Source organism: Eschscholzia californica, unplaced genomic scaffold, assembly GCF_041429995.1.
Source record: "Eschscholzia californica isolate CP2 unplaced genomic scaffold, dmEscCali1.0.p SCAF_5, whole genome shotgun sequence".
NCBI lineage: Eukaryota > Viridiplantae > Streptophyta > Magnoliopsida > Ranunculales > Papaveraceae > Eschscholzia > Eschscholzia californica.
The window spans coordinates 16,275,531-16,299,758 of NW_028238472.1; the positions used below are offsets into that span (position 1 = coordinate 16,275,531).

At 34.1% G+C, this 24,228-nt stretch overlaps 2 protein-coding genes across 3 annotated transcripts; one reads left to right on the forward strand and one right to left on the reverse strand.

Moving 5' to 3' along the window:
- Positions 1-7,206: 7,206 nt before the first annotated feature.
- Positions 7,207-14,424, forward strand: UGLYAH (ureidoglycine aminohydrolase). 2 transcript variants are annotated; one of them, XM_086639955.1, is made up of 13 exons: positions 7,207-7,474; positions 7,560-7,688; positions 8,173-8,260; positions 8,347-8,423; positions 9,206-9,245; positions 9,342-9,408; positions 9,778-9,863; positions 10,402-10,483; positions 11,017-11,073; positions 11,253-11,291; positions 11,896-11,966; positions 12,626-12,679; positions 14,121-14,424. In XM_086639955.1, exons 1-13 carry the CDS (start codon positions 7,426-7,428, stop codon positions 14,188-14,190), a joined length of 909 nt encoding a protein of 302 aa, XP_086496081.1. In that variant the 5' UTR covers positions 7,207-7,425; the 3' UTR covers positions 14,191-14,424. The 2 variants fall into 2 exon arrangements, with proteins under 2 accessions (XP_086496081.1, XP_086496082.1); XM_086639956.1 differs by having other exon boundaries at positions 7,286-7,474; positions 7,566-7,688.
- A 943-nt stretch (positions 14,425-15,367) lies between these two features.
- Positions 15,368-20,039, reverse strand: LOC147537458 (phospho-2-dehydro-3-deoxyheptonate aldolase 2, chloroplastic-like). The gene is made up of 5 exons (XM_086639953.1): positions 19,227-20,039; positions 17,323-17,600; positions 16,251-16,530; positions 15,909-16,154; positions 15,368-15,806 (listed from the first exon to the last, which is right to left on the reverse strand). The coding sequence occupies exons 1-5, from the start codon at positions 19,704-19,706 to the stop codon at positions 15,543-15,545; spliced, it is 1,548 nt and encodes a 515-aa protein (XP_086496079.1). The 5' UTR covers positions 19,707-20,039; the 3' UTR covers positions 15,368-15,542.
- Between the last annotated feature and the right edge of the window lie 4,189 nt (positions 20,040-24,228).

Here is a 24,228-nt window from a genome sequence, read left to right on the forward strand (position 1 = left end):
GAGTGTCCTCTTGAGATATCTCTATTCCACCCTCGACACGTCATCTTAGAGATCCAAATAGAGTGTTGCATTGGAGATGATTTTTAAGAAAAAAACTCTAAAAATCCTAAGTGGCACTCGGAATTTCTAAGATTGAGTGTTGCATTGGAGATGCTCTTATGAAAAAAAATGCTTTTTAAATATCCAAATCATGAAATCCCAATATCCTTCTCTTTCTTCAAGCCAAAGTGTCAAACCAGACCCGAGAAAAACCTCTTTTTCTCCACTACGGGACGAGGGATCCATTATCATCTACTCATCTCACCTAGTCACCTTCCCTTCTTGGATTCTTCAAAGTCATTCAGTTATTGCCTTATTTAGGATAGAACAAATCTTATTTTCTATTCATTTACTTTTTCTCTCTCCTTCTTATTATATAAATATATGATATTTAGATGTTGTAGAGTTTATTAAATTCATCTAAATCTAAATGTCCATTTATTTACTCCCTCTCTTTCCAATTATATATAATAACAAAATTGACAATATTTAGATGGTGTAGGGTTTATTAAGTTAACCAAAAACTAATGATGAAAACCTAATATTTAATCCTCATTACTAAAAGCTTTAGAAGAATTGCTGGAGAAAAGTGATGATTCAAAAACAGTTCATGATGTCGAATATATATTAGAACAAGACTTTGAAAATTTTGAGTTCCTTTTAAGCATGGTTATTTGCCATAATATATTGTTTACGGTAAACTCTATTAGCAAAACACTTCAAACTGAAGATATAAATATTGATGTTGCATTAGAGAAATTAAACGGACTCATTCGTTATCTTGAAGATTACAGAGAAGTGAGATTTGAAGGAGGCATGATTGAAGCTAAAGAGATTGCCATTAAGATGGGAGTTGAAGCAACATTTTGAAAAAACGTATTGTTCGAAGAAAGAAACAGTTTGATGAGAATGTGTTTGAAGATCCATCAATGTTGCCTGAAAAAACATTTAGAGTTAATTATTTCATATACATATTAGATTATGCTCTTTGTTCATTCAGGAGCAGATTTGAGCAATTTCAGAAGTACAAAGAAATATTTTGTTTTGTGTTTGAGTTAAAAAAGTTAAACTCCCAAGATGATGGTGATTTGAGAGATTCCTGTGTTCGCCTTGAAACCTTTTTCAAGCATAATGAGCCATATGACATAGACGGACTAGACTTATTTTCTGCACTGAAAGTGTTGAAGCGTCTTTTACCAAATGAGATCAAAAAACCAATTGAAGTGCTAGATTTTTGAAAGATAAGAAAGGTTGTTACCCGAACACATTGGTTTCTTATAGAATTATGTTAACGATACCAGTTACTGTTGCCTCTGCAGGAAAAAGTTTTTCTAAGTTGAAGTTGATTAAGTCTTATAGAATTATGTTAACAGGTTAGCAATATTATCTATTGAGAAGGATATGGCTGACAGTCTTGATTATTCGACGACTATTAGTGACTTTGCATCGAAAAATTTAAGAAGAACATAATTTTAGTGATTCTAATCATCAAAAAAACTATTTTGTTATATAAATATGATGAAAATATTTTGCAGTACTAACAGTTTTCATGTAATACATTTATACATTTTACAATTTGATAGAAAGGGCCACATTTTCAGACCTCGCTTCGGGCCACCGAAAAGTCAGGGTCGGCCCTACCTAGAACCCTATAACTAATGATTTAAACCATAAACTTTATGCAAAGTACTCTATTTTAAGGATATTACCCTATTTATTTTGCCGGAGACCTAAAGTTCCAAATCGGAAGACCTATAACCTATCCAAAATTAAAAACTCTAAACCTATAACATGTACCTTAAATTCTAAACCTAGAAAACTATATCTTATAATGGAAACCTTCACTTTATCTTAAAGTTTTAAGCCTCGAAATCGTATAAATCTTCCTAAAACGATTGGTTATTTTATTGAAAAAAATGTACTATGTCCGGTAAGTATTTGTATTGTCAGAGCAAAACATGTATTGGTCTTTCAAAATTGAATAATGAAATGGAAGGAAAGTTTTATAGGGGTATCCTGTAAGTGTTACAGGCTCCTCCTTCCTTCACAAACTCCCTCCCAATTTTTCCTTCAGGGAGGCGCCTATAACACTTATAGGGGGCGCCTAAATTACCCAACGAAATATTGGGTAATATCGTGGTCAATACGACTATGGGCAAAAAAATGTTTTGTACCCAAAACTATGTGGACTGTTGACAGTATTTTTATTTTTTGTGCTGATGAGTAATTTATGAATTAGTTAGAGCAAATATGTTATTCATGTCACTACCAATTTCTATTTTGCTTAACACAATATTCGAATATCTTTTTGGTTGGTGTGAAATTCAAACTGTTATGCAAAAGTCCAATCAAGTGGCTGATAGAGGCATGGCGCAAAAACTAATAATTGAAATCGTACACACGCACTCGTCACGATAGCAAATAACATGTTGTTGAAAGCAACAAAGCTTTCGTAAAAACCAAAATATATATTTCTTCATGAAAATGATATTAGCTGAAAAACAAAATTTGTTGAAAGAAAAAATAAAAAAAGTAAACCAAACCTGTATATTTTTATATTTTAAAAAATTAAAAACGTCACACCAACAAACTTATATTTATTAATAATCTATTGAAAACAAAAAACAATATGAAGTTTAATCTTAATAATGATGACGTGATTTTAAGAGAGAAGATGTTTAATTTGACGAGAGAGAGAGAACATGTTGAAGATGATGACGTAGATAACCATGAAGTAGGTGGTATGGAGGTATGTTTGAAGGTGGATTCTCAGCTAAAAATTTCACAGAAGATAGAAGAAAAGTGGTTTAGTTTCGAAAAGAGAGAAAAAGAAGAAGATATTGAGGGTGAAAGAAAAGAGAATTGTATTGAATTGACTAGATATTCTTAGCTATTACATAAGATATTTATAAAGAGTTTTACAAGAGACAAGTTTTAACAATTGCACTATGTGGGACTATATAACTATTCTAACATTCTCCCTCAGAATGACTTTTGCTATTCAAAAATTCAGGAGTTTGCTAAATATTTGTAGAGTTTGACTTGTTATCAATATGGAGACATCATTGTGAGGTTGCTCATGTATTTGTATCTTGTATTTTGTTGTTGTCGTCGTCGTTGTTGTTGTTGTTGAAGAAAAGGTGGCACCATTGCAAGGTGTTTTGTTGTTGTTGTCTTTTCTCTATTTGAAGAAAAGTTGGCACTATTGTCAGATTTTGCAATTACTATCCATTATCCGGTTTTGTTTGGAGTCCTTCCTCCCTTGGTTTTAAAAACCCTCACACATGATGCATGCTCCAACATCATCAATGTAATAAATTTCAAGCCATTGATCTACTTGATTTTATTCTTTGTTAAACATAAGCACTGGCAGTCATCGTTCTGGATTTTGCCACTTCTATTCTTCTTTATACTCTCTCTTATCTCCTCTTCATTTGAACTTATGAAAACCTAACGGAACAAAGTAACTACCTAACGGAACAAATGTTTGAGAGTTCTCAACTTGTATATAAGAAATATAGGCAAATCACATACACCATTATCAATATTCTTTATACATAACTCCAATGTCAAATCAAGTAAGAGATCGAACTTGCTCGCCATGAACAAACCCATGAATATGTGAAAAACATCAAAAGCAAACCGTCTTTGAAAATAAGCATCATTTCTTTGATGCATTCTATCGAGCACTTGGTGTGCATCATTTAGTATATCAAATTTTGGAAAACTATGAGTCTCGTTTCAAGATAATCATGGGGTAAATAACTATTTTAATAATAAGTCCATGAATTCTTTCCCACTCTCTTATAGCTTTCCAATTTCTCTTCATCCCAAATACAGTTTCATTTAATAGATCGTTGATGCACATAGGTTTCATGTCGCGGAGAATTTGAGGCATTTGAAATGGAGTCCATGGGTATATAGACCAAAATCATTTTTATAATAGGTATATAGACCAATCTTCCCAAAATATGGACATTTAGTCCTTTTACAATAAGGGCATAAATAACTCATACTTTATTGATAAATACCCTCCATGTCCCTCGTCTAAAAAATCCGGGGTTTTTAAATTTCGGAATGAATCCGGAAAGTTTCCCAAACCAGGGGGCGTGATTTGGGGGAGATATTTAGGTTATAAACTGAAAAGATTTAATAGGAAGTAACGGATCAAGGATATTTTCCAAAACAGATTTTTCAAAACAGATTTGAAAAACGGATATTTGCCAAAACAGATTTTCTCTCTCGTCCTTTCAGATTTGGAAACCAAATCTATATATCACTTTCTCTCACTTAATTTTCAGATTTGGAATGAGTATATTTTCTGAGATCAAATAGCGTGATTTGGGGGTTAATATTCAAAACATATATATCAACTTTCTCTCACTTAACTTTCGTTTTTTACTCATACATAAACACACATCGAATACAAATTATGAAACAAGTTCGTAAATTATGTGTTATTTATGACGAGGAAACCATCATTTGTCATGTATACAACGTAATTTATCATATGTGTGTGTGTCATCCATTATGTACCATTGAATACTTAGATTATTTTCTGACATAAATTACTTGTTTTTTACGCGTACATGTCCATTATGTACCATAAATTATAGTAACTTGTTAGGAAATGTAAATCTGAAATCATGTTTTTTGTTATAAAGTACGTGATTTATCATAAATTATGCATATTGTATAGTAAATAACACAACCTTTGTACGACTGAAACGAAATTTTATTGAACAATAATCTGTGTTTTATTGTAAATGAAAATAACATATTAGACTAGGTAACTTAAAAACAAACTCCGTCAGAATGTTGCCCGAGCCCTCGATCCTTACTGTCTTTGGTCTTCCAGGTTTACGGCGAATCAAACATGGTAGTGTTTTTGACTCTTCATTAAATGTACATGGTTCATCGAAGTTAGGGGCAGGGTTTATATGTTCCTTGTAAGTCTTCACGTAAGACTCCGTTGTCCAAACAGGATCATAGAAACAATCTTCTTCAGCGTAATTTATACTTCTATAGTTTATGTGATGATTCTGTAAAAAATTTCATCAGTGCTGGTTTACTACAAGAAAAAAACATATATATTAGTTAAAAAAAATTTATACTCAAATTTACATACATTAATAATGAAACATTTAATAAAAAACAAATGAGTTGGATCATAAATAACAGGTACAGATCAATAAATTATGTATAATGTATGGAAAAGTACAATTGTTTATTAGGTTAAGAGAAGTTTTATATGCTTGTCATGACCACTGTTCTGGTAAAAAAAGGACGTGTAATGTTGGACAAATTTTTCATACTTTACGCACCTTTGTTCATTAATACTATCATCTTATGTGAAATTTATGCAAATTGTATCAGAAAGTATGGTATTTATCGTCAATTAACTGTAATTTTTATTCTGGTACAAGAATCAGAAAGGATAAACATCAATATATTATTAGCAAATTGTATCAGAAAACATGGAAAGTTATCGTAAAGTACCTGTCCTTTATATTCTGTTAAAGGAATAAGTGTGGATAATCACAAAGATCAAGAACTGTACGGACAGATGATTCTGATCTGCAAAAAAAAAACAAAAAAAAAAGAGGATTTAACGTAGATCTGAAGAAATATACAATGAACATTGGAAGGAGAAATAACATACTAACATTGAACACATCATTAAATAAGAAATAAACATCAAAGATCTTAAAGAGTTATGAAAGTTTTAGAGAGAGAAAATATAAATCTTCCATTCGAAGGTAGTTAAGATGGAAACAGATCTTATGTAGTTGGATCACAAATGTAATATGTTCAATAATAGAGCATCGTAATCTGATAATGGAAAAAAAGAATCATCATTAGATCTTAACAATGGTGTTAATACAAAACTGAAAATTTTAAACCTTATAAAAGATGAATTATTTTCGAGCAATCTAATGAAGATGAAAGAAAAGTTCTGAGATTAATGGAGGTTTAACAACTAACTTCGATTTTAAAAGAGAGAAAATAAAAAATTTCCGTTACAGAATATAATGAAGGTAAAGATTACTTTGAATAGAAATGTGATTGGAGAGAGAATGAGGGAGATAAAAAAGGAAAAGAGATATGCTAAGATTTTTATGGTTAATCGGTTACATTAGATAAGGAAGGTTATATTCGGTATTAAGAAAGATTAAGTATTATAGAGATTTGTGTTTTCTCTCTAGATGGACCCAAATGGACTAGATATCCATTTAGATTATTATTTTGGTTTTCAATCTCTTTATTGGATTAGAGAGGATTAAAAGTCCTATTAGGGGCTGTTTTTTGGGCTATAAGCTCAAAAATTCTTTGAAATGCTTGAGATCATTTAAGAGCTTATCTTTTGATTTCTTCAACAAATTATTCGTGTTTTGATCTTTCTTCTTCTTGTTAATCTTCATCATAACCAAATACTATTGAGAAAAATATTGATTAATCACTAGATTTAAATAATAAAAGAGAACTACTCTTACTGAAAAAAAATCTAAACTAGAAACATAAGCTAAAATTCGAAGAAAGGCTGGTATCAACAGATGTCTACGAAATATATATTCGAAATATAAATAAATTTTCTTATTTCATATGACAAGACAACAATACTAAAATAATAAATATTTATCAAATGTCCATCAATGTCCACATATATATATGATGTCTACGAAACTCGAAAAATATATCTTTGAAATGTTAGTACAAATATATTATTCAACATGATTAGTCAATAATACTGATATTAAAATAATAAGTGTTCACCAATTGTTTATTAATGTCCACAGATATCTACAAATGTCTAGAAAACTCTAAAAATATATTTATTAAATATTAGTAAAAATATATTATTCCATATGATTAAACAATAATCATATTATTAAAATAATAAATTTCAATCATTGAAGAGATGATAATAATAATAAAATATCCACTAAGCATTTTGCCATAGATTCCATATCTTGAAATGTCCCTAAGACATTTAATCTATGGACCAAATGTCTTGAAATGTCTACAAAATATTTTGTCTACAAACTAAATGTCTTAAAGTCTCTAAAACTGTTTATCTATAAAATATCTTGAGATACCCATAAAAAATCATTTTATTTATATATAAATATCTGAATTTTTTTACAAAAAAATGTCTGAGAGACATTTGTCCTCCCATGAATGCAAGTCCCTCCACTACCACCCCCCTTAAACTACAATCCACAATTCCACATCCACTATATTTCTCAGACCACATCATCTTCCACTGACTGGAAAAAGAAAACAAAAAACTAATACCACAAAGGGAATCACAAAACTAAAGACCCCACACAGTCAGTCTACCAAACCCCAAATCTCTGAGACCTCCTCCTCTCTGCAAATTCAAAGATGCAAACTTCCTCCTTACCACTCTTCTTCTTCTTCATCATCATCCTAGGTTTGCACTAAACACACACTCTCTCTCTCTCTCTCTAGCTTTTATTATTGATTCAGACATTAACGCATTTATTTGTTCCTTTCAGTTATAGTGAAATGCATAGTTGGTGAAGAAGGATTTTGCTCGGCTCCTCCTTCAAATACTGATTCTAACTCAAAAAAATCACTTTATTGGAAAGTCACTAATCCCACACTTTCTCCTATTCATCTTCAAGGTTTAAACCTATTTCTATTTCTAATCCCCTCTTCAAAAATTTCTTTAAGAAGATCTTTAATCTAATAATGAATTTTTAGTGTCTGGGTCATGCCCAATTGTCTGTCTTATAGACCCAAATTTATCATTTTATTGTGGGTTTTATGAATTTGGGTTGTTGATTTCATTAGAGCTAGTGAAATTCTTGTTTGATGATTTACTAAAATGGTGAGCTGAATTGCTGAAATATTAGACCCTAGAACAAAATTAGTTGGTTCTTATCGAAAATAACTAGATTAAAAGTTATAAATCAGACATGGTTAGTTGGTTTGTTTATACATAGTAATCAAGATTCAAGAACAATGCTTTCCTTTTGTTTTCTCAATAAAATAATGTATATCAATCTTTTATAAAGGTTTGGACATGATACAATATGTATATTACTTCGGGGAAGAGATTAGTTTCATACTCATACTTTTAGTTTTAACTAACTCTTTGTTTGACAGATTTGCCGGGTTTTACGCGAAGTGTGTATAAGAGCGATCATGCTCTAATTACGCCCGAAAGTCATGTATTTAGCCCTCTACCTGACTGGTACGATAAAGAACTTGTTCTTCAACTATGGTCTGAGCTGGATTATAAGTTCTCCTCGTATGTAATCTTTGATAATGATTTGACAGGATTAATACTTTAGGGGCGTATCTAATTACTCCAGCAATGGGCTCGCATTTCGTGATGTACCTTGCAAAGATGCAAGGTGTGTTTCATTTATTATATTTATGTGGATAGGCTTGAATATATCAGCAGAATCATTTTTTATTAATCTTCCCATCTTACCTTAAACACTACTAGAAGAACAATGATGCACTAGAAGAAGGAATCCCAGTTGTTCAGAATCAACACGATGAACACACAAGCTCTTACGTTAACTCTTCTTAATTTATTACTTCACTAATTCAGTAGCCTATTATATTTATATTTATAGACAAATGGAGTCTAACTTGGACTCTCTTATTTGGAACAAAGAACCCTTTTAGTATGAATGGATTGAAAAACCCCAGAAGTCGTTTGAATTTTTTTTCCCAAATAAAATAGCTTCCTACTTTGATTGGGAAGATCGAATGGATCCTACCCAATGCCTACTATATGGGCTAGAAAACACAATATCATAAAAAAAGTTAATGATATGGAAGTAGTCAAACTGGTGTTGGAGGAGTCCAGTGTAAATGTGACTGTCATAGAAAACTTAGATACGCTTTACCGTATTATCCGCTTCCGATATAGTTTGAGGTGATGCTATTTGGGTATGCATTGAAGGTTCTATTGTCACATTTTATCGGAATGTAAGAAGCTTGAGGGTTGTAAAAGCAGCAACAGCTTGAGCTGAAGTGCGGCTCCTTTAGTGTGACTGCTTGTAATTATATCTGGTATTTATTTTTCATATCACCGATGGAAGGTAAGAATATGGTAATCTAGACTAATAGTTTTGTGTTGTTTTACTTGTTGTGTACGAGTTTAATTTCTCATTTTACAATGCAGAAGGTTCAGTTTCAGCACTCCCTTCCCATGGTGTTGAGAGGTTTGGCACTTCTGTGATATTCTGACATCTTGCTTGAATCGTATTCCTTAATATTTTGGGCACCCTTAACATGGTCGCTTTTGTCGTCATCTTCAGGTTCTTGTTTGTGGTTGATGGAACTGTTACACTCACTAATGTTTCCGGCATTAGCCACAGTTTACATGTAAGGTTCCTTATTCAGTTGTTAGTTGTTAAGGGGTTTACCCTAATGTCCGAGTCACATTTTGCTGTCTTTTGTGATTCCAAACTATAGTTAATTTTTCTGAGCAGCTACTACGCTACTACCACGCTACACCCTTAATTCATTTGTACTTCTTGACCTATATTTGTATTTAAGTTATCAAATCTAATATTCCGATTTTGCATGTTATGTCGTTGCCACTCTTTTAGGTTTTACCTGTTATCTCTGTAAAGTTTATGTTTACCATTCACATGTTTGACGAAAATCCTGAATTTTACTTCGTCTACTATCTATATTTTTCTTTCTTGATAAATATTGGTGATACTGATGGCATCAATGTTCAAAATGCAGGTTGATTCATATGCATATCTACCTGCAAATTTAGAACATTCAGTGAAGTCTGAAGTGTCAGCTACTCTTATTGTGTTTGAGCGAAGGTTAAGATTTATTAGTGAATACATTTGGTTCTTTAATATCATCCTACATGTCTAGGAAAGGCTCAGTCTTTTAACTGATTTATTTTTTCCTCTACGATTAAGGTTTTATCGAAGAGAGAAAAATGTGAGAGACGAAGAAGCTTACTTGTATAGAATATTAGAATATAAACACAACAGCCGTCTCTTCCCGAGTTAGTCACTGGGATCAGACTTCCCCCCAAACCCCCCAGCTGTGGTGGAACTGAACTACTGAAGTAAAATACAATCTCATTGTTAGGGAAACCTGAGAAATAAGTTGCAAGTGTCTGTCGAATAAGTAGTCTTGTACAACCCTTACAGATAACCGGGTGCTATGTAAGCACCTAATGCCTATTGATTAATTTCATTCTGTCACGAATCAACAGAAATCCTCAGTGTTTCAGAACCACGCTTCTTTTTCTGGTTGCTCTAAGGGAAAAACTTTAGTTCTAAACATTGGAAATCCAGTGGTGCTTCCTGGAGTGCTGAAATTGTCTTGACTATTTTCTTTCTCTTTTAGGTATGTCAATCTTCAAAATCATGTTCTTGAGCAGATTGTTGGTTCAACAGATAATCAACCACTTCTTGAAACTCCAGGCGAGGTAAATTCTTGTAAATCATTTTATGCCCTCAGTCCTCTTAATATTTTGCTTTTCCAATTGAAGTGCTAGGTTCCTCTTATGCTAAGAGAATTCTTATGCCTGTTTTATTTCATTCTTTCATAAACTTTGTAAAGTTTATATGTGCAATTTCTTACAACAAGTGGTGTGTACATACAAGAAATGTGTTCTGGAAGTGCATTTCCGACAATTAAAATAAGTGCATGCATATTTTGCAAAGAATGCATGTTTATCATTTAAGTAGTTACAAATCTTCTCCTACTTATTTGTTTCTTTTCTTCTAAGTTCAAAAGATGAATAAGAGTAACTACTTCGTGGAAAAATTAAAGCTTGATCTGCTTACTTAAGCTAATAAAACCTTAGCCGCACCATAATATTATGATTATTAAGTTAATAATTTATGTTTGCATATTATTTCTACTTGTATATCACAACAACTAGTTTTAAGGTGTGATAAATAAACAAAAACCAATTTGTCAATGAATCTATTTGACTTTATCTTTTTTGTTCTTCAGGTTTTTGAGCTCAGAAAGCTTCTACCAACATCAGCTCCTTATGACTTCAATATCCACGTGCGTGTTTTATAATTCATGAGTTTGTTTAGTCGTAGTTTGTAATAGTGTTTTCATATTGAGAAAATCCAACTAGGCATATTTAAAGATTCATATATAGTATATACTGACACTTCATGGTGATATGGATGTCAGTGTTGATCAAGGAACCTTAATTTCCTCATCTTGTATAATTGCAGATAATGGATTTCCAACCCGGGGAGTATCTCAATGTGAAGGTAAGGTTTTCTTGTTACTTGTCATAACTGTCTCAGTTTTTCTGTAATGGCTAATCAACATGAAATATAACACATGATGTCTATTTGCCTGTACCAGTCGGAAAAGTCAAAATTCTTTGGAATCACTGAAATATTCTAATAAACAATAAGTTTCCTATCCACCAAAATATTACAAAAACAATAAAAAGCAAAATATTCTTGATCTAGTTGATATCGTTTTATGAAATTGTTCTTTATTTTTACCAGAAAGTAATTATACGTATACTAATGTAGTAGTTATTAAGACTTTACATGTCTTATTTTAGCAGTACGGCGCGTGCTATTTTTAAATTTATACGAGTGAAATATATTTCGGTTTTGGCACGTAAAGGTCCTAAAGGATATTCAAGTTTTTTGTTATACTTTCCATCTATTATATACCTTGCCTGATATTTCTATTCCATGAAATGTTTATTATATCCGCTCTAAGTTATAGTTACATTATATTGGTTCTTGCACAGTCGAAAATATATACCATGGCCAAAATTATAAATGGTGTTAACAGATCAACTTAAATTTCATAGAAGTAAGAAGTCATGCCGTTTGTCTATTGTTGTTTTTGCAGGAGGTGCACTATAATCAGCATGGGTTGTTGCTATTAGAAGGTCAAGGAATATATCGCTTGGGAGACAGCTGGTAATGATTCGACTCCAAAGTTATTATGAATACGAAAAGTAATTGAATTAGCTTCTAATTCGTTCGACTTCTTTTGTTTGTTGAAATGAGCAAGTTTAGTTCCATTAGCATTTCAACACCATTAACTCATAAGATCTTTTAGAACAGAAAAAGATCCAGAGAACAAAGAGGTGATAAATGACTTCAATGAGAAAGAACAGGAATAGTACGAAATAAACTTTGAAATAGGGGGGACTACATCTTTCCTTTCTTAGGTGCAACAGGACGATCAACGGAATCGAAATATGATTCTGAAATCTGACTATGTAAAGGAATACCTGGAGACTAGAGTAGAGGAAGAAATCAAGAATCATTTGAAATCGAAGATTTCTTGGGTGTTCGGTCTTGTAAAGAACTTTGAAATTCTCGGTTTAATAGTGAACTTCAGCAATAGAATGGATAACTGTTACCACTGTCATCGTTGGCTCTTTCTGTCCTTTATATTTGGCATAAACCACAAATATCACCCAAGGCAGAGACAACACTTGGAATCAATCTGCTAGACAATACAAAATCCTTCCTAGACTCGTGTGTTTATCTTGTATTCTTTTTTTTCAATTCATCATAATATGATTTATTTATTTTCAATTATAGTTCTCATTCCCTCATTCTTGATATAGGTACCCAGTTCAAGCAGGTGATACAATTTGGATGGCACCTTTCGTGCCCCAATGGTAAGTGAAGATTCGTAAATGCCGCTTCTTGTTGATGTAACACCCTGACTCAATACCAGATAGATTGCCCCTTGTTTAGGTACACGTAAGCCCGCTCAGCCAGTCCCAAATGGTTACTGGGGTTTTTTTTTGAGTTAATTCCTATATGGCCCCCCTACTTTGTGACCAGCTTCCTTTATGACCCCCTTTTTTTCGTAAATTCAAATATGACCCCCTATTTTCATGGAAATGTCCTAACTACCCTTCCTTTAAATCTTTTTTCAAAATAAAATAAAAAAAAACAAACATAATTCCACCTCACTTCCCTCTCCACCACTTATCTCTCTCCACCTCACCTCTCTTCCCAAATCATCTTTCTCTCTCTCCAACTCACCTCTCTCTCTCTCTCCACCTCACTCTATCTTCTCCGATGAAGGTCGCCGGCCGGAATATTTTCCGGCCGGCGACCTTCAACCTAAAAAAAAAAAAAAAAATTTTTTTTAACTCTCATCTCCCTCTCTCTCTCTAAAAACTCCGGCGAAGGGGGTTCCCTTCGCCGGAGTACGGGTCTGTTGAAGAACAGACCCGATCTGGTCTGTTGAAGTCTTCAACAGACCAGCTCCGATCTGTTGAAGAACAGACCGATCTGGTCTGTTCTGTTGAAGAACAGACCAGATCGGGTCTGTTCTTCAACATACCCGTACTCCGGCGAAGGGAACCCCCTTCGCCGGAGTTTTTAGAGAGAGAGGGAGATGAGAGTTAAAAAAAAAATTTTTTTTTTTTTTTAGGTTGAAGGTCGCCGGCCGGAAAATATTCCGGACGGCGACCTTCATCGGAGAAGATAGAGTGAGGTGGAGAGAGAGAGAGGTGAGTTGGAGAGAAAGAGAGGTGAGTTGGAGAGAGAGAAAGATGATTTGGGAAGAGAGGTGAGTTGGAGAGAGAGAAAGATGATTTGGGAAGAGAGGTGAGTTGGAGAGAGAGAAAGATGATTTGGGAAGAGAGGTGAGGTGGAGAGAGATAAGTGGTGGAGAGGGAAGTGAGGTGGAATTATGTTTGTTTTTTTTATTTTATTTTGAAAAAAGATTTAAAGGAAGGGTAGTTAGGACATTTCCATGAAAATAGGGGGTCATATTTGAATTTACGAAAAAAAGGGGGCCATAAAGGAAGCTGGTCACAAAGTAGGGGGCCATATAGGAATTAACTCTTTTTTTTTCTGGGCATGGGCGTGTCTTAGACAGCCCTAGGATTCTGAACAACATCAGCTCAGCGCCCAATCTTCTTTGCAAAAGGTATAGTAAATGTGAACACTGAGTTGTTATGTTATGACCTAGATGTTAAAAGTCTTCCTAAGCAATGTGGTACCAACACACGTGACCTTTCTGACTCACGTCACCAGTTCATTCCATATATGAAGATTTCCATGACTGTTGTACTCGTCTTCATTTTTTCTAAATCGTTTTAGGTATGCTGCACTTGGGAAAACCCGATCAAGATATTTACTATACAAGGATGTGAATCGGAATCCGTTGTAAGGCATATACTACCATGTGCAAGAAGTGATAGATCCTGCTGACATGTTAGCGAAAACATATTATTTTGTGGCAGAGAAAGTGGGGTCTTGCTTGCAGAAGATAAATTTGATCATTTCGGTATGTAAATTTACATTTAGCTAAAACATGGTGGTTTTTAGCATTTAACTGTAACTGATCTTGTTACTACTCTTCATGACCTAAATTATGAGCGATGCAGTTGTCATTTACAAGGAACAAGTGAAATGCACAAACCCGACCTGCTAATCTTGCAAACTTGTATTTTAGAAAGGAGTTTAAGTTATCTTTCAAACAAGATCCACTTCCAATACTTCTCTCAAAGAACGCAAAACAACGTTTTTTTTCCTTTTTTTTGCTAACTAGATTCACAAATCTCGCTAATTCTGTTTGCACTCAATTTGCATATCTTGCAAACTCAGTTTACAAAATGCAAACCCGACCTGCTGATCTAGCAAACTGAGGTTGTGCCATCAAACTCGGTTTGTAGGTCTTGCGAATTTGTATATTTAGAAAGGATTCTAAATTATCTTTTAAACAATATCCACTTTCAATACTTCTTTCTCTAAAGAAAAAATCCACGCAAAACAACGTTTTTTTCCTTTTCTTTGCAAACTGGATTTGCAAATCTCGCGAACTTTGTTACCAGAATGCGAACTCAATTTGCATATCTTGCAAACTCAGATTACAAAATGCAATCTCGACCTGCTGATCTTGCAAACTGAAGTTGCACCATCAAACTAAGTTTGTAGATCTTAATGAGAGTACATGTATTTTGGTCAAAAGTACAATTAAGCAAATGAGCAATGTCCTAGTGAAAACAAACACCAGGCTTGAAATTTTCGTTCGTGTTCGAGTTATAGAATTGTTGATCTACAACAATAAATATTGTGGGCCTTGAATCGTAATGAGCTTTGTACAAGACTACAAGAGCAAGACTTATCGCAACAAAAAAGAAGAGCACAACTCTGTATTATTGATTTGTAGACACATATTTCACACACTAATGTTTCTATTGTCATATTCCAAATTTACAACAATTATTTTTTTGCCCTCGGGGTTATTCTTGTAACAAATTTTGCAATTACAAAATTAATAAATAAAATTTTGGAGAAGCCCGAAAGTTGTTTATCTCCAAAAAAATTTGAATATTTTCTAAGGCTTGGAGAAAAATAAATTTGATTAGATCAAACTTAACTTATTTATAACCTCAACTCTTATCCTGGACATTTAGTTTCTGATTTATTCCTTAGCATTATAGCAATTCAACGAAAAAAACATAGAACTATAGCTGCAGTTGAAAGCATATAAAAGCAAAATTGGGTAGAAGAAACTCCTCACTGGTGATGGCTTTGTACTAATGATCTTCTAATCCTTCTCTTCCTCAGCCTCTCCGAAATGGCAAAAGCAAGCTCTAGAGACTGTGATGCATTGAGTCTAGGATCGCAATGAGTGTGGTACCTAGAGCTCAAGTCATCAAGAGTTATCGTCTTTGACCCTCCGATGCACTCCGTCACATTCTGCCCTGTCATCTCCAAATGAACTCCTCCAGGATGACTTCCCTCTTGTTCATGAACATCGAAAAATGCCCTCAACTCCGACTGAATCCAGAAATATATAGAAAATCAAAAGAATGCCTTCTGAATAAAAGAATGAATAAATTGAAATTATCACGGGGTTCCACAATTTTGTACTTCACTTACCCTAATAGCGTCAAATGAACGTGTCTTGAGACCACATGGGGCTTTGATGGTATTCCCGTGCATTGGGTCACTCACCCATGTGACGATTAGACCTGCTTGGCGAACGGCTCTGATCAGATGTGGGAGCTTAACCCTCATATTCTCGGCTCCCATTCTTGTGATTATCGTAAGCCTTCCGGGCTTGTTATGAGGGTTTAAAATCTCGCACAATTTCACGAGCTCACTTGGATCCATCTTGTCACTCACCTAGGACACCAGGATAAAAAGAACCAGTTATAAACTCCAAAGATAGTGATGAGATAGAGAACCATTTGTTTTAGTTACTTAGTTAGAAGTAGAAACCTTTATGCCAAGAGGATTGCCTACGCCACGTAGGAATTCAACGTGAGCTCCATCCAACTGCCGAGTCCGCTCACCGACCCAAAGCATGTGAGCAGAACAATCGTAGTAGAGCCCGTTCATTGTGGAATCTTCCCTTGTTAATGATTGCTCGTAAGGAAGGTGAAGGCACTCATGGGATGTATAGAATTCAGTAGTGGTCATTATAGGATGATCCGAGGTGAGTCCCGCCGCTGCCATGAACCCTAAAGCTTCATCTACTCTATGTGCAAGCTCCTTGTACCTGTCTCATACCGAAAAGATTTTTCATTCATATAGGGATCAAGGAAATATGAAAAAAAGAAGAATGATTCCGAGATAGCTATTGAACAATTGAATTGCCTATATAAACGAATGAACAAAGACTCAACCACAGCAGAACAGGCACCACCACCACCACAATGTGCATTGCCTCCTTATGGAACAAGTCACTCGGACGGAAGTCTTCCAGAGGACGGCCATATGAAGTCTTACGATGAGCAGATTCTAGCCATTGGGCAAATACGGGTTCCATCCAGATTTGTTTCTCGGAATACCAAAAGCGTGATCACATCGTTATGAACATAAAGTCCCAGGGTATGGAACCCCACAAATAGGCTGGCCCAACTTAAATGGGATATGATAGCTTCTTTATGGTCTAACATTCTTGATTGCTGATTTGGATGTTGATGCTATTTAAACCGGTCCATTAACTTCAATGGGTTCTGTTTTTTTAATTAGGAAAAGAAAAGAGGAAAAACTTCACTAAGTAATGCTTTGAATGATGTATTCCGGCAAAGAGCCGGTTTGTCGGTAAGGAACGTGAGCGGGCAGGGGGCTCACACAAGTGAAGGTCTTGAAGAGCCTTTCTGAAGTGTGGCCCGCACACGGCCAGGAGGGAAAGATAGGGAAAGGGGCGGCCAGGTGGGAAAAGATGGGGGGGGGGGGGGGGGGTAGAAGGGGAGCCTTAGCCCTTAAAATCGAATTAGAAACACCTTACTTATAGAGGTGCTGCTGGTTGCTTTTGATAACGTGAAAGATGAGATATAGAGTTTACCTATCCCCTTGCTCACTTTGTTCTACAAAATCAAGGTTCCACTTGGTAACTCTTTGAATAGCTGCATATCCACCAAAAGCAAATGCTCTGAGAAGATTCAATGTCGATGCAGATTGACCGTAGGCTCCGAGTAACCTTTGAGGATCTGGGGTTCTAGATTTCTCATCGAAGGCGTCATTGTTGATATTGTCTCCTTGGTAACTAGGAAGTTTTACTCCATCCTTGGTCTCAAATGGATCAGATCTTGGTTTTGCAAACTGCCCTGCCATTCTTCCTACCTGTTGTGCAGTAAAGAAATTAAAGCTCGAGTCAGAGAGATTGTTCGTCACTGCTGAAGACCCTTGAAGAATTTACATATTGATGACAATTTATTAAATCGATATTGAATTATGCAACTGAAACACAACCAGTCAATAAGTTATGATATTTCTTTCCCAAACGAAAAGGTTAGGTGACAGTGTATTCTGGATTCTAAGAATCTATCCTGTTACTTGTGGTTCAATAACATGATTAAACAACACAAAGCAAGAAAGCAGATTTATGTATCAGTACCCATTTAAGACATGGAGCATAGTTATCCAACTTGCATAAAGTTAGGTGAACGAGAGGAACCTAATTCAACTCATAGGAATATCTCCTATCTGTTCTTTTCTCTCTTTTTCCTTCTAAACTTTTTATCTGGTGGCAGATTTTGCCTGTAATTCTCTCTTTATCCCCTACACTTATTTACTAGTGCACATAATACAACTCAGCAAATATGATCACCAAATTCTAAAACGGTTTAGCTTAACTGATCAGGTTCTTAGTCAGCAACAAAACACTTAGAGTTTACCGTGTAGAGTTGCCTCAGTAAACAGAGAGCAATGGATTCACGTAGTTTATGTTTTCACTTACAATATTAGCTAAAGGAGATGATAGCGGGGATACGATTGTATCACATAATATAAATGTCTATAATTTTTAAGTAGTTACTTTAGGAAATGAGAATTGGGCAGTTACGAGACTTTGTTAAGCTGTGGGTAGTTCAAGCAACGGTAGAATGTGGCAATTATAATGATGTACAGAGAAGCACGTCTAACATGTTATCCAAGCCACCCCGAAAAAAAATAAAACCCGATGGCTGCACCGTAATAAACATTGCCTCCCAATTAAGGATGAGATCTATATATGACACTGAAGTGATGTCCAATGTTTCCTTTTTGCTGAAAGGTATAGTAATCGGCGATTACTAATTGCATTATGACAATATATTTTATTTCCTTTGATAATTACTGCAATGCGCACTTTCCGTACGCCCGAAAAATCAAATGGGGAAAACTATGACCCTTCTCCATGAGTAATAAAGATCATTAACATCTCTCGGAAATCAGAATGCTCCATGCAACCTTCCTTGCATCAAGAAACAAGCTTCTAATCTTCCATATAAAAGGACAGTGCATAAAAAGATGCTTAGTGGATTTCTCAGCCGCCTTACACAATATCCATCAATTCGGCATGACCCCACTTCGTCGTCTCAAATTATCAATGGTGGGAATCTTCTCTTGCACTACCATTCAAAAAGAAAAAACAATCACCTTATTCTCGCCCGACGTTGAGATTCGGACAGTGTTATTAGTCCTAGTCAGCACTGTCCTAGTCAGCACATGGGCGTTTAGTTTATCCTACTCATAACCATTCTAATTTCTTCTATTGATTTTATGTACTACTTCTAATTTATCTAGAGAAAGGCATCCTTGACGTAGAAACACAATTTAATCGAGTTAGATCTTAAAACATATTTCCATCTGAAATGTACCTAATTAATCCAAGAGTGGAGCTTTTTGATAGCATGAAACCCTAAGAGAGAAAAAGTAATACAAATATGGCATATGAAAAAGAAGAAAAGAGGGAGAAAAGATGAAAACCTTGATAATAGGCATTTGAGCACCAAAGGTTAAGACAACACCCATCTGCAACAAAACCCTAAAAGTATCCCTAATATTATTAGCACTAAATTCTTTAAAACTCTCAGCACAATCACCACCTTGAAGCAAAAACGCCTTCCCAACAGCTGCATCAGCTAACCTTTCTTCCAACTTCCTTGCCTCACCGGCGAAAACCAGTGGTGGATACCGTTCTAACTCTTTCAAAACCGATTCCAATTCATCTTTATTTGGGTAACTCGGAATTTGAAAAGCTTTCTTTGATTTCCAACTATCAATTGCCCAATTAGATGACAATGAAGAAGAAACTGTAACGTATGAATCGAGGTTCTTAGATGGATCAGTTGAATGAACTGCTGAAATTCGTGAGGGTTTTGAAAGATTCAAAGTGGGTTTTTGTACAGATGTGGTTGTAGTTGTTGTAGTGATGATACTATTTGAACCCACCATAGCCATAGCCATAGCCGTGGATGAATGAAAGAAGCTCTGTGGAAAAATGGGCAGAAATGAAAATTCTTCTTCTTCTTGTTTATTGTTTGTTTTATTATGTGGTGAGATTTTATGGTATTTGTTTGAGAGATGAGGAAGATAAGAGTGATTCTACAGGTGTAAACAAAGAAACAATTTGTGATGGAAAGTTGTTGTTTCTCTCTCTAGAATTTCGGTTTACTTCAGATAGACAGTTGGAAAAGGAAATATTCCTACTATATGAGGGTTGCTTTTAGATTGTTGGTTTCCTTGTAAGGCCCTACTATCATTTCTAATGCAAAACTAAAAAAAAAAAAATGTCTAGTAGTCCTATTTGTCGAGTTCTAGTTGAGATTCTCACATAAACTTTTTAGAGTTTTTTTTTGTTTAAATTGTCTCCAATGCAAAATTGAACTAAAACCTCAAAGATGAAGTGTCGAAGGTGGAATAGGAATATCTCAAGAGGACATTCCATTTTTAGAGTGTCTTCTTAAGATATCTCTAAGTGCCAACTTAACATTTTTTATATTAAAAAAAAAAAATCTAAATTAATGTTACAGAAAGGGACTGTTCTTTCTGCCGAACTGCTCTTGAAACTACCAAGTTGTTCTTGAGTGCCAAAAATACAAAGAACTATTCTTCAAAAAACGGATGAATTTCAAATCTTAGGCTTTTCCCTTTCTTTTCTTCTTCACGGCTTTAACATCTTCCAGGGCCGGCCCTGACATTTTGGAGGCCCGAAGCGAGTTACCAGAACGTGGCCCTTTACGTTTTTCATGATTCTTACACAAACGTTTATTTGTAAGAATATTTCGATTGCTATTGAGATTATCTTGCCGATTTCAAGTGAGGATACTCTGATTACCATTTCAGAATCATCTCCTAATAAATCTTATAATGCATCTAAGGGTTAACTAATTACATTATCCTATTTGTGTCAAACTAAGTAGACGAAGTCGATCCGCCCAATTCTTGTAGTAATCTAAGGAAGAAAGAAGGTTGATTCCATTTAAAAGTGTGATTTACAAGGTTTTAAAGTCATTACTACATTGCAACTATTGTTTGGGAATGACCTATGCTTAAATATGTCTAGGGGTACATAGTTTGAGGTGTGACAAGTCCCAAGTCTATTATGTTGTGTTAAAAAGATTTTCATTCTAAGTGGCATACATGCGTTGCTCCCTATGTATATTAATATTGCAAATGATAACAAATTAATACTAATGATAATGATAACGATGATGATATTCCTACATATTATAACAGGTCACTCGGTTTTTTTGCAAAATAAAAAAGAGAATTTGATCTAATTTATTGATTATATTCATAGATTTTATCTTTCTCAACTCTTTTTATACTTACAATGACATTAACTAAAAGAGATTTACCAAGTCCTTATACGTTCTCTCATCAAAAAAAAAGTCCTTATACGTTGTGTTCACCTAGTCATCTTCTTCACCTTTCTGTACTTCTTAACCTAGATTGATTATGCTTATTCTTCTTCTTCTTCTTCTAACTACAAGGTATCATTTTTTGTTTCCTCTCCACTTCTGAAATCAGATTACAAAACTGCTCATCGATTTTTCAATCAAACAAAGAAGGTATAATTTCCCTTTCTAGTGATGTACGGAAACTTGATAATAAAATTTCTCTCCCCTTATTTCTTTGTAGAATTTTCAATCTTCACACGTTTACTTCTTTTCTGATTTCCACATTGTAATGGAAACTCTAGTTCAATGACTCTATTACATATTGGTCCTAGTTGATTATTCCCTTCATCTTTATCCGTATTTGTATTATCTGGTAGAGAACTTAACCTAATCGAGGATCGAAAAATTTGACAGGAAAAATCCTTACAAAGTTTGATTACCTAAAGATATTGGTCCTTCAATCTATAAATCAAAACCAATGTTCATTAAAATTCAACATGCGAAAAAGAATCCATAGAATTATAAAGCTACCTTTGAACTCAAACTAGATGATAGAATAGTTGAAAATGAAATTGAAAGTAGAATAAGATAACTAACAAAGAAGTTTGGTACCAATAAACAAATGCTAGAAAGAATACGAGATTACTCGGACCAAGTTTCTTCAATGTAGAGAAAACCGGATGGTAATTCTTAATCTAACGCCTTCTTCATTATCTACTACAATTATTTGCTTGATTGCTTCTTCTCTTTCCCTCTCGTCACTCTCATAAAACTGGATTCTCTCTCATTTCTGAAATAACTAGGTATATCCCGTACCTCCGGCACGGTGAAAATTGAACTTGAATAAAATTTTAAGAAACATACAAAAATAAATGATACACAAAATATTTAACACTTATAGTCAACAAGTAACTTTTCGACCAACATTTCTGCTTTACATTATAGTAAATAGCCAAATGCTACATTCTTTCAAAATCTAAGTCAATTGAATGAATCAATTAAAAGAGCAATACTAACAGTAAAGCAACCAAATACAAAATCCCTTCACACTCAACCATTTCATTATCTAATCTTCATGATATTCATTACCATATTCAATTTTTGAACTTTTTCCATAGTCTTCTTATTCTAACTGTCAAATGTAGAAAATTATATCCACTTAACAGAAAGGTTATAGACAAAATAAACAAATATATACTTAAAATAATCTCTCCAACAAGTTCCTGGCATAGTATCCTAACTTTTGCATAAAATACTAAGCCATTATATATTTAAAATTTAAAAAACACAAATGACAAAAATAAAAAGATAAAAATTAAGGGATTTATCTAAACGCAAGTGTACTTACACACAATTCTGTAAAGCCTTTTATTTAAAATTGTATATTGAGCTTTCATTAACACTATAATAGACATTCTAATTCACTTTTTATTTAAGTAAGTGAATATACTGCTTAAGGTACCACTATCAAAACCAACCTAAACAAACGGCTATTATGATGAAACTCACAAATTGAAAATAACATGATGGAAATCCAAACACAACAACCAAATGAGTTCAAAATAAAATTAAACAGAACAGTAGTACCTGTATGCAAATAATAGCAATTATTCTAGCCTGAGAGCTTCAAAAGTAGTCCTTATTAGTTCCTGATCCATCATTATCACTGGGCTCTGAATCTGATGACGTAAAACCAAGAACAAAAGCCTCATTATCTGAGGAAGATCGGGAATCTCTTTTGCATAGGTGAGGGGGTCGGTATGCACCAGATTCAGTCCTCGTGGAATCCACCAATCTTGTATTATTGTTTAAGGAGCTAAAATCCATATACAAAAAATATTCGCAGTGCGGTTACAAACCCTGCGACCTGAAAACGTTAGAACTATATAAGTAAATAACAAAATAACATAAGATGACTTGATTTTGTGATAGAAACTAAATGCAAGCACTGAAGAAGAGACGTATAAAACCTAGCAGTCATAAGGGAACTTAATTTTTACAATTTATTAAAATGAAAGTAAGGTATAGACTGGTAGCATAAGTTCGGGTAGTTTTAGCCGCTAAGAAATTGTATACCTGGACATGAGATTGTCTTCCACAAGCACATTCTTAGCTACCAACACGTCAATTACTTTCCTTAAAACCTAATTCACAATAGAAACTCTAAGGTGGTCTTATAATTAATAATTAGATGTAATTGTTGCACAAGAGAACACTCATACCTCAACTATCATTTGCCATATTTCTACTGAAACAAAAGATTCAAGTCTCGCAAGTACACCCCTAATCATAACAATGGCAATTATCTGAACCTCCCACTAACTTTCGCATTTAGAGATTTTAATCCCAATTTCGGCCACATGAAACTGTTTGCTAGCACTTAAATAAAGTGATTAATACAATTCTGAATGAGAGCAAACAACAATGTGGTGCAGCAGCTTAACTAACTGAGTGCTTTCAAGGAGTGAACACTTTCTACCATATCTATGATCCATGTATCTGAAAACAATTACAAGAGGATTTTCATCAGCCAATCTTGCCAAGAGTTCGTACCGAGTAAACATTAACTACTGAAAAATTTGAAGCCGAAATTTGAATACGAACAAAGTTAACAATATAGAATATGGTCATGTCGGGTTCACTTTGTGAAACCCACTTAGATTGGGTGGTAACACGACCAGAGTTCAAATCTTATTATATCCATAAACAATATATTCATGAAATAGAAGAACTCACTTAAGAATTTGTACCACCTCCATGAAGGCTTTCATTTTAGTAGAATTTCCTAGTAACATAACTTGCTTAGATTCAGCTTTGTCAATACATAGTTGCACCACTTCTCCAAGAAAATCCAACATAATAAACCAAAATGATGAATTTATTTGCAGGCAAACTCAACAAGTAACACCATGTATCTGAAATTATAAATTTAGCGTGAGCACACAACCATGTATATAAAAAGTGAAGATTTTAGTACTTCTTTAGTTAAAGATTTAATTTTAATTTTTATGTTATACTAAAACTGAGCAATTCTAATAAGAAAACTGGATCTTTTTTCTATCTTCTAATAATTTCAGAATCAAATT

Coding starts and splice junctions, on each gene's coding strand:
- LOC147537458 (XM_086639953.1), bottom strand. CDS start 19,706: ATGGCTATGGCTATGGTGGGTTCAAATAGTATCATCACTACAACAACT. Junction 17,601..19,226: donor CTCAAATGCCTATTATCAAG/GTTTTCATCTTT, acceptor ACTGCACAACAG/GTAGGAAGAATGGCAGGGCA. Junction 16,531..17,322: donor CAAAGTGAGCAAGGGGATAG/GTAAACTCTATA, acceptor GGTATGAGACAG/GTACAAGGAGCTTGCACATA.
- UGLYAH (XM_086639955.1), top strand. CDS start 7,426: ATGCAAACTTCCTCCTTACCACTCTTCTTCTTCTTCATCATCATCCTA. Junction 9,409..9,777: donor GCATTAGCCACAGTTTACAT/GTAAGGTTCCTT, acceptor TTCAAAATGCAG/GTTGATTCATATGCATATCT. Junction 10,484..11,016: donor TTCTTGAAACTCCAGGCGAG/GTAAATTCTTGT, acceptor TTTGTTCTTCAG/GTTTTTGAGCTCAGAAAGCT.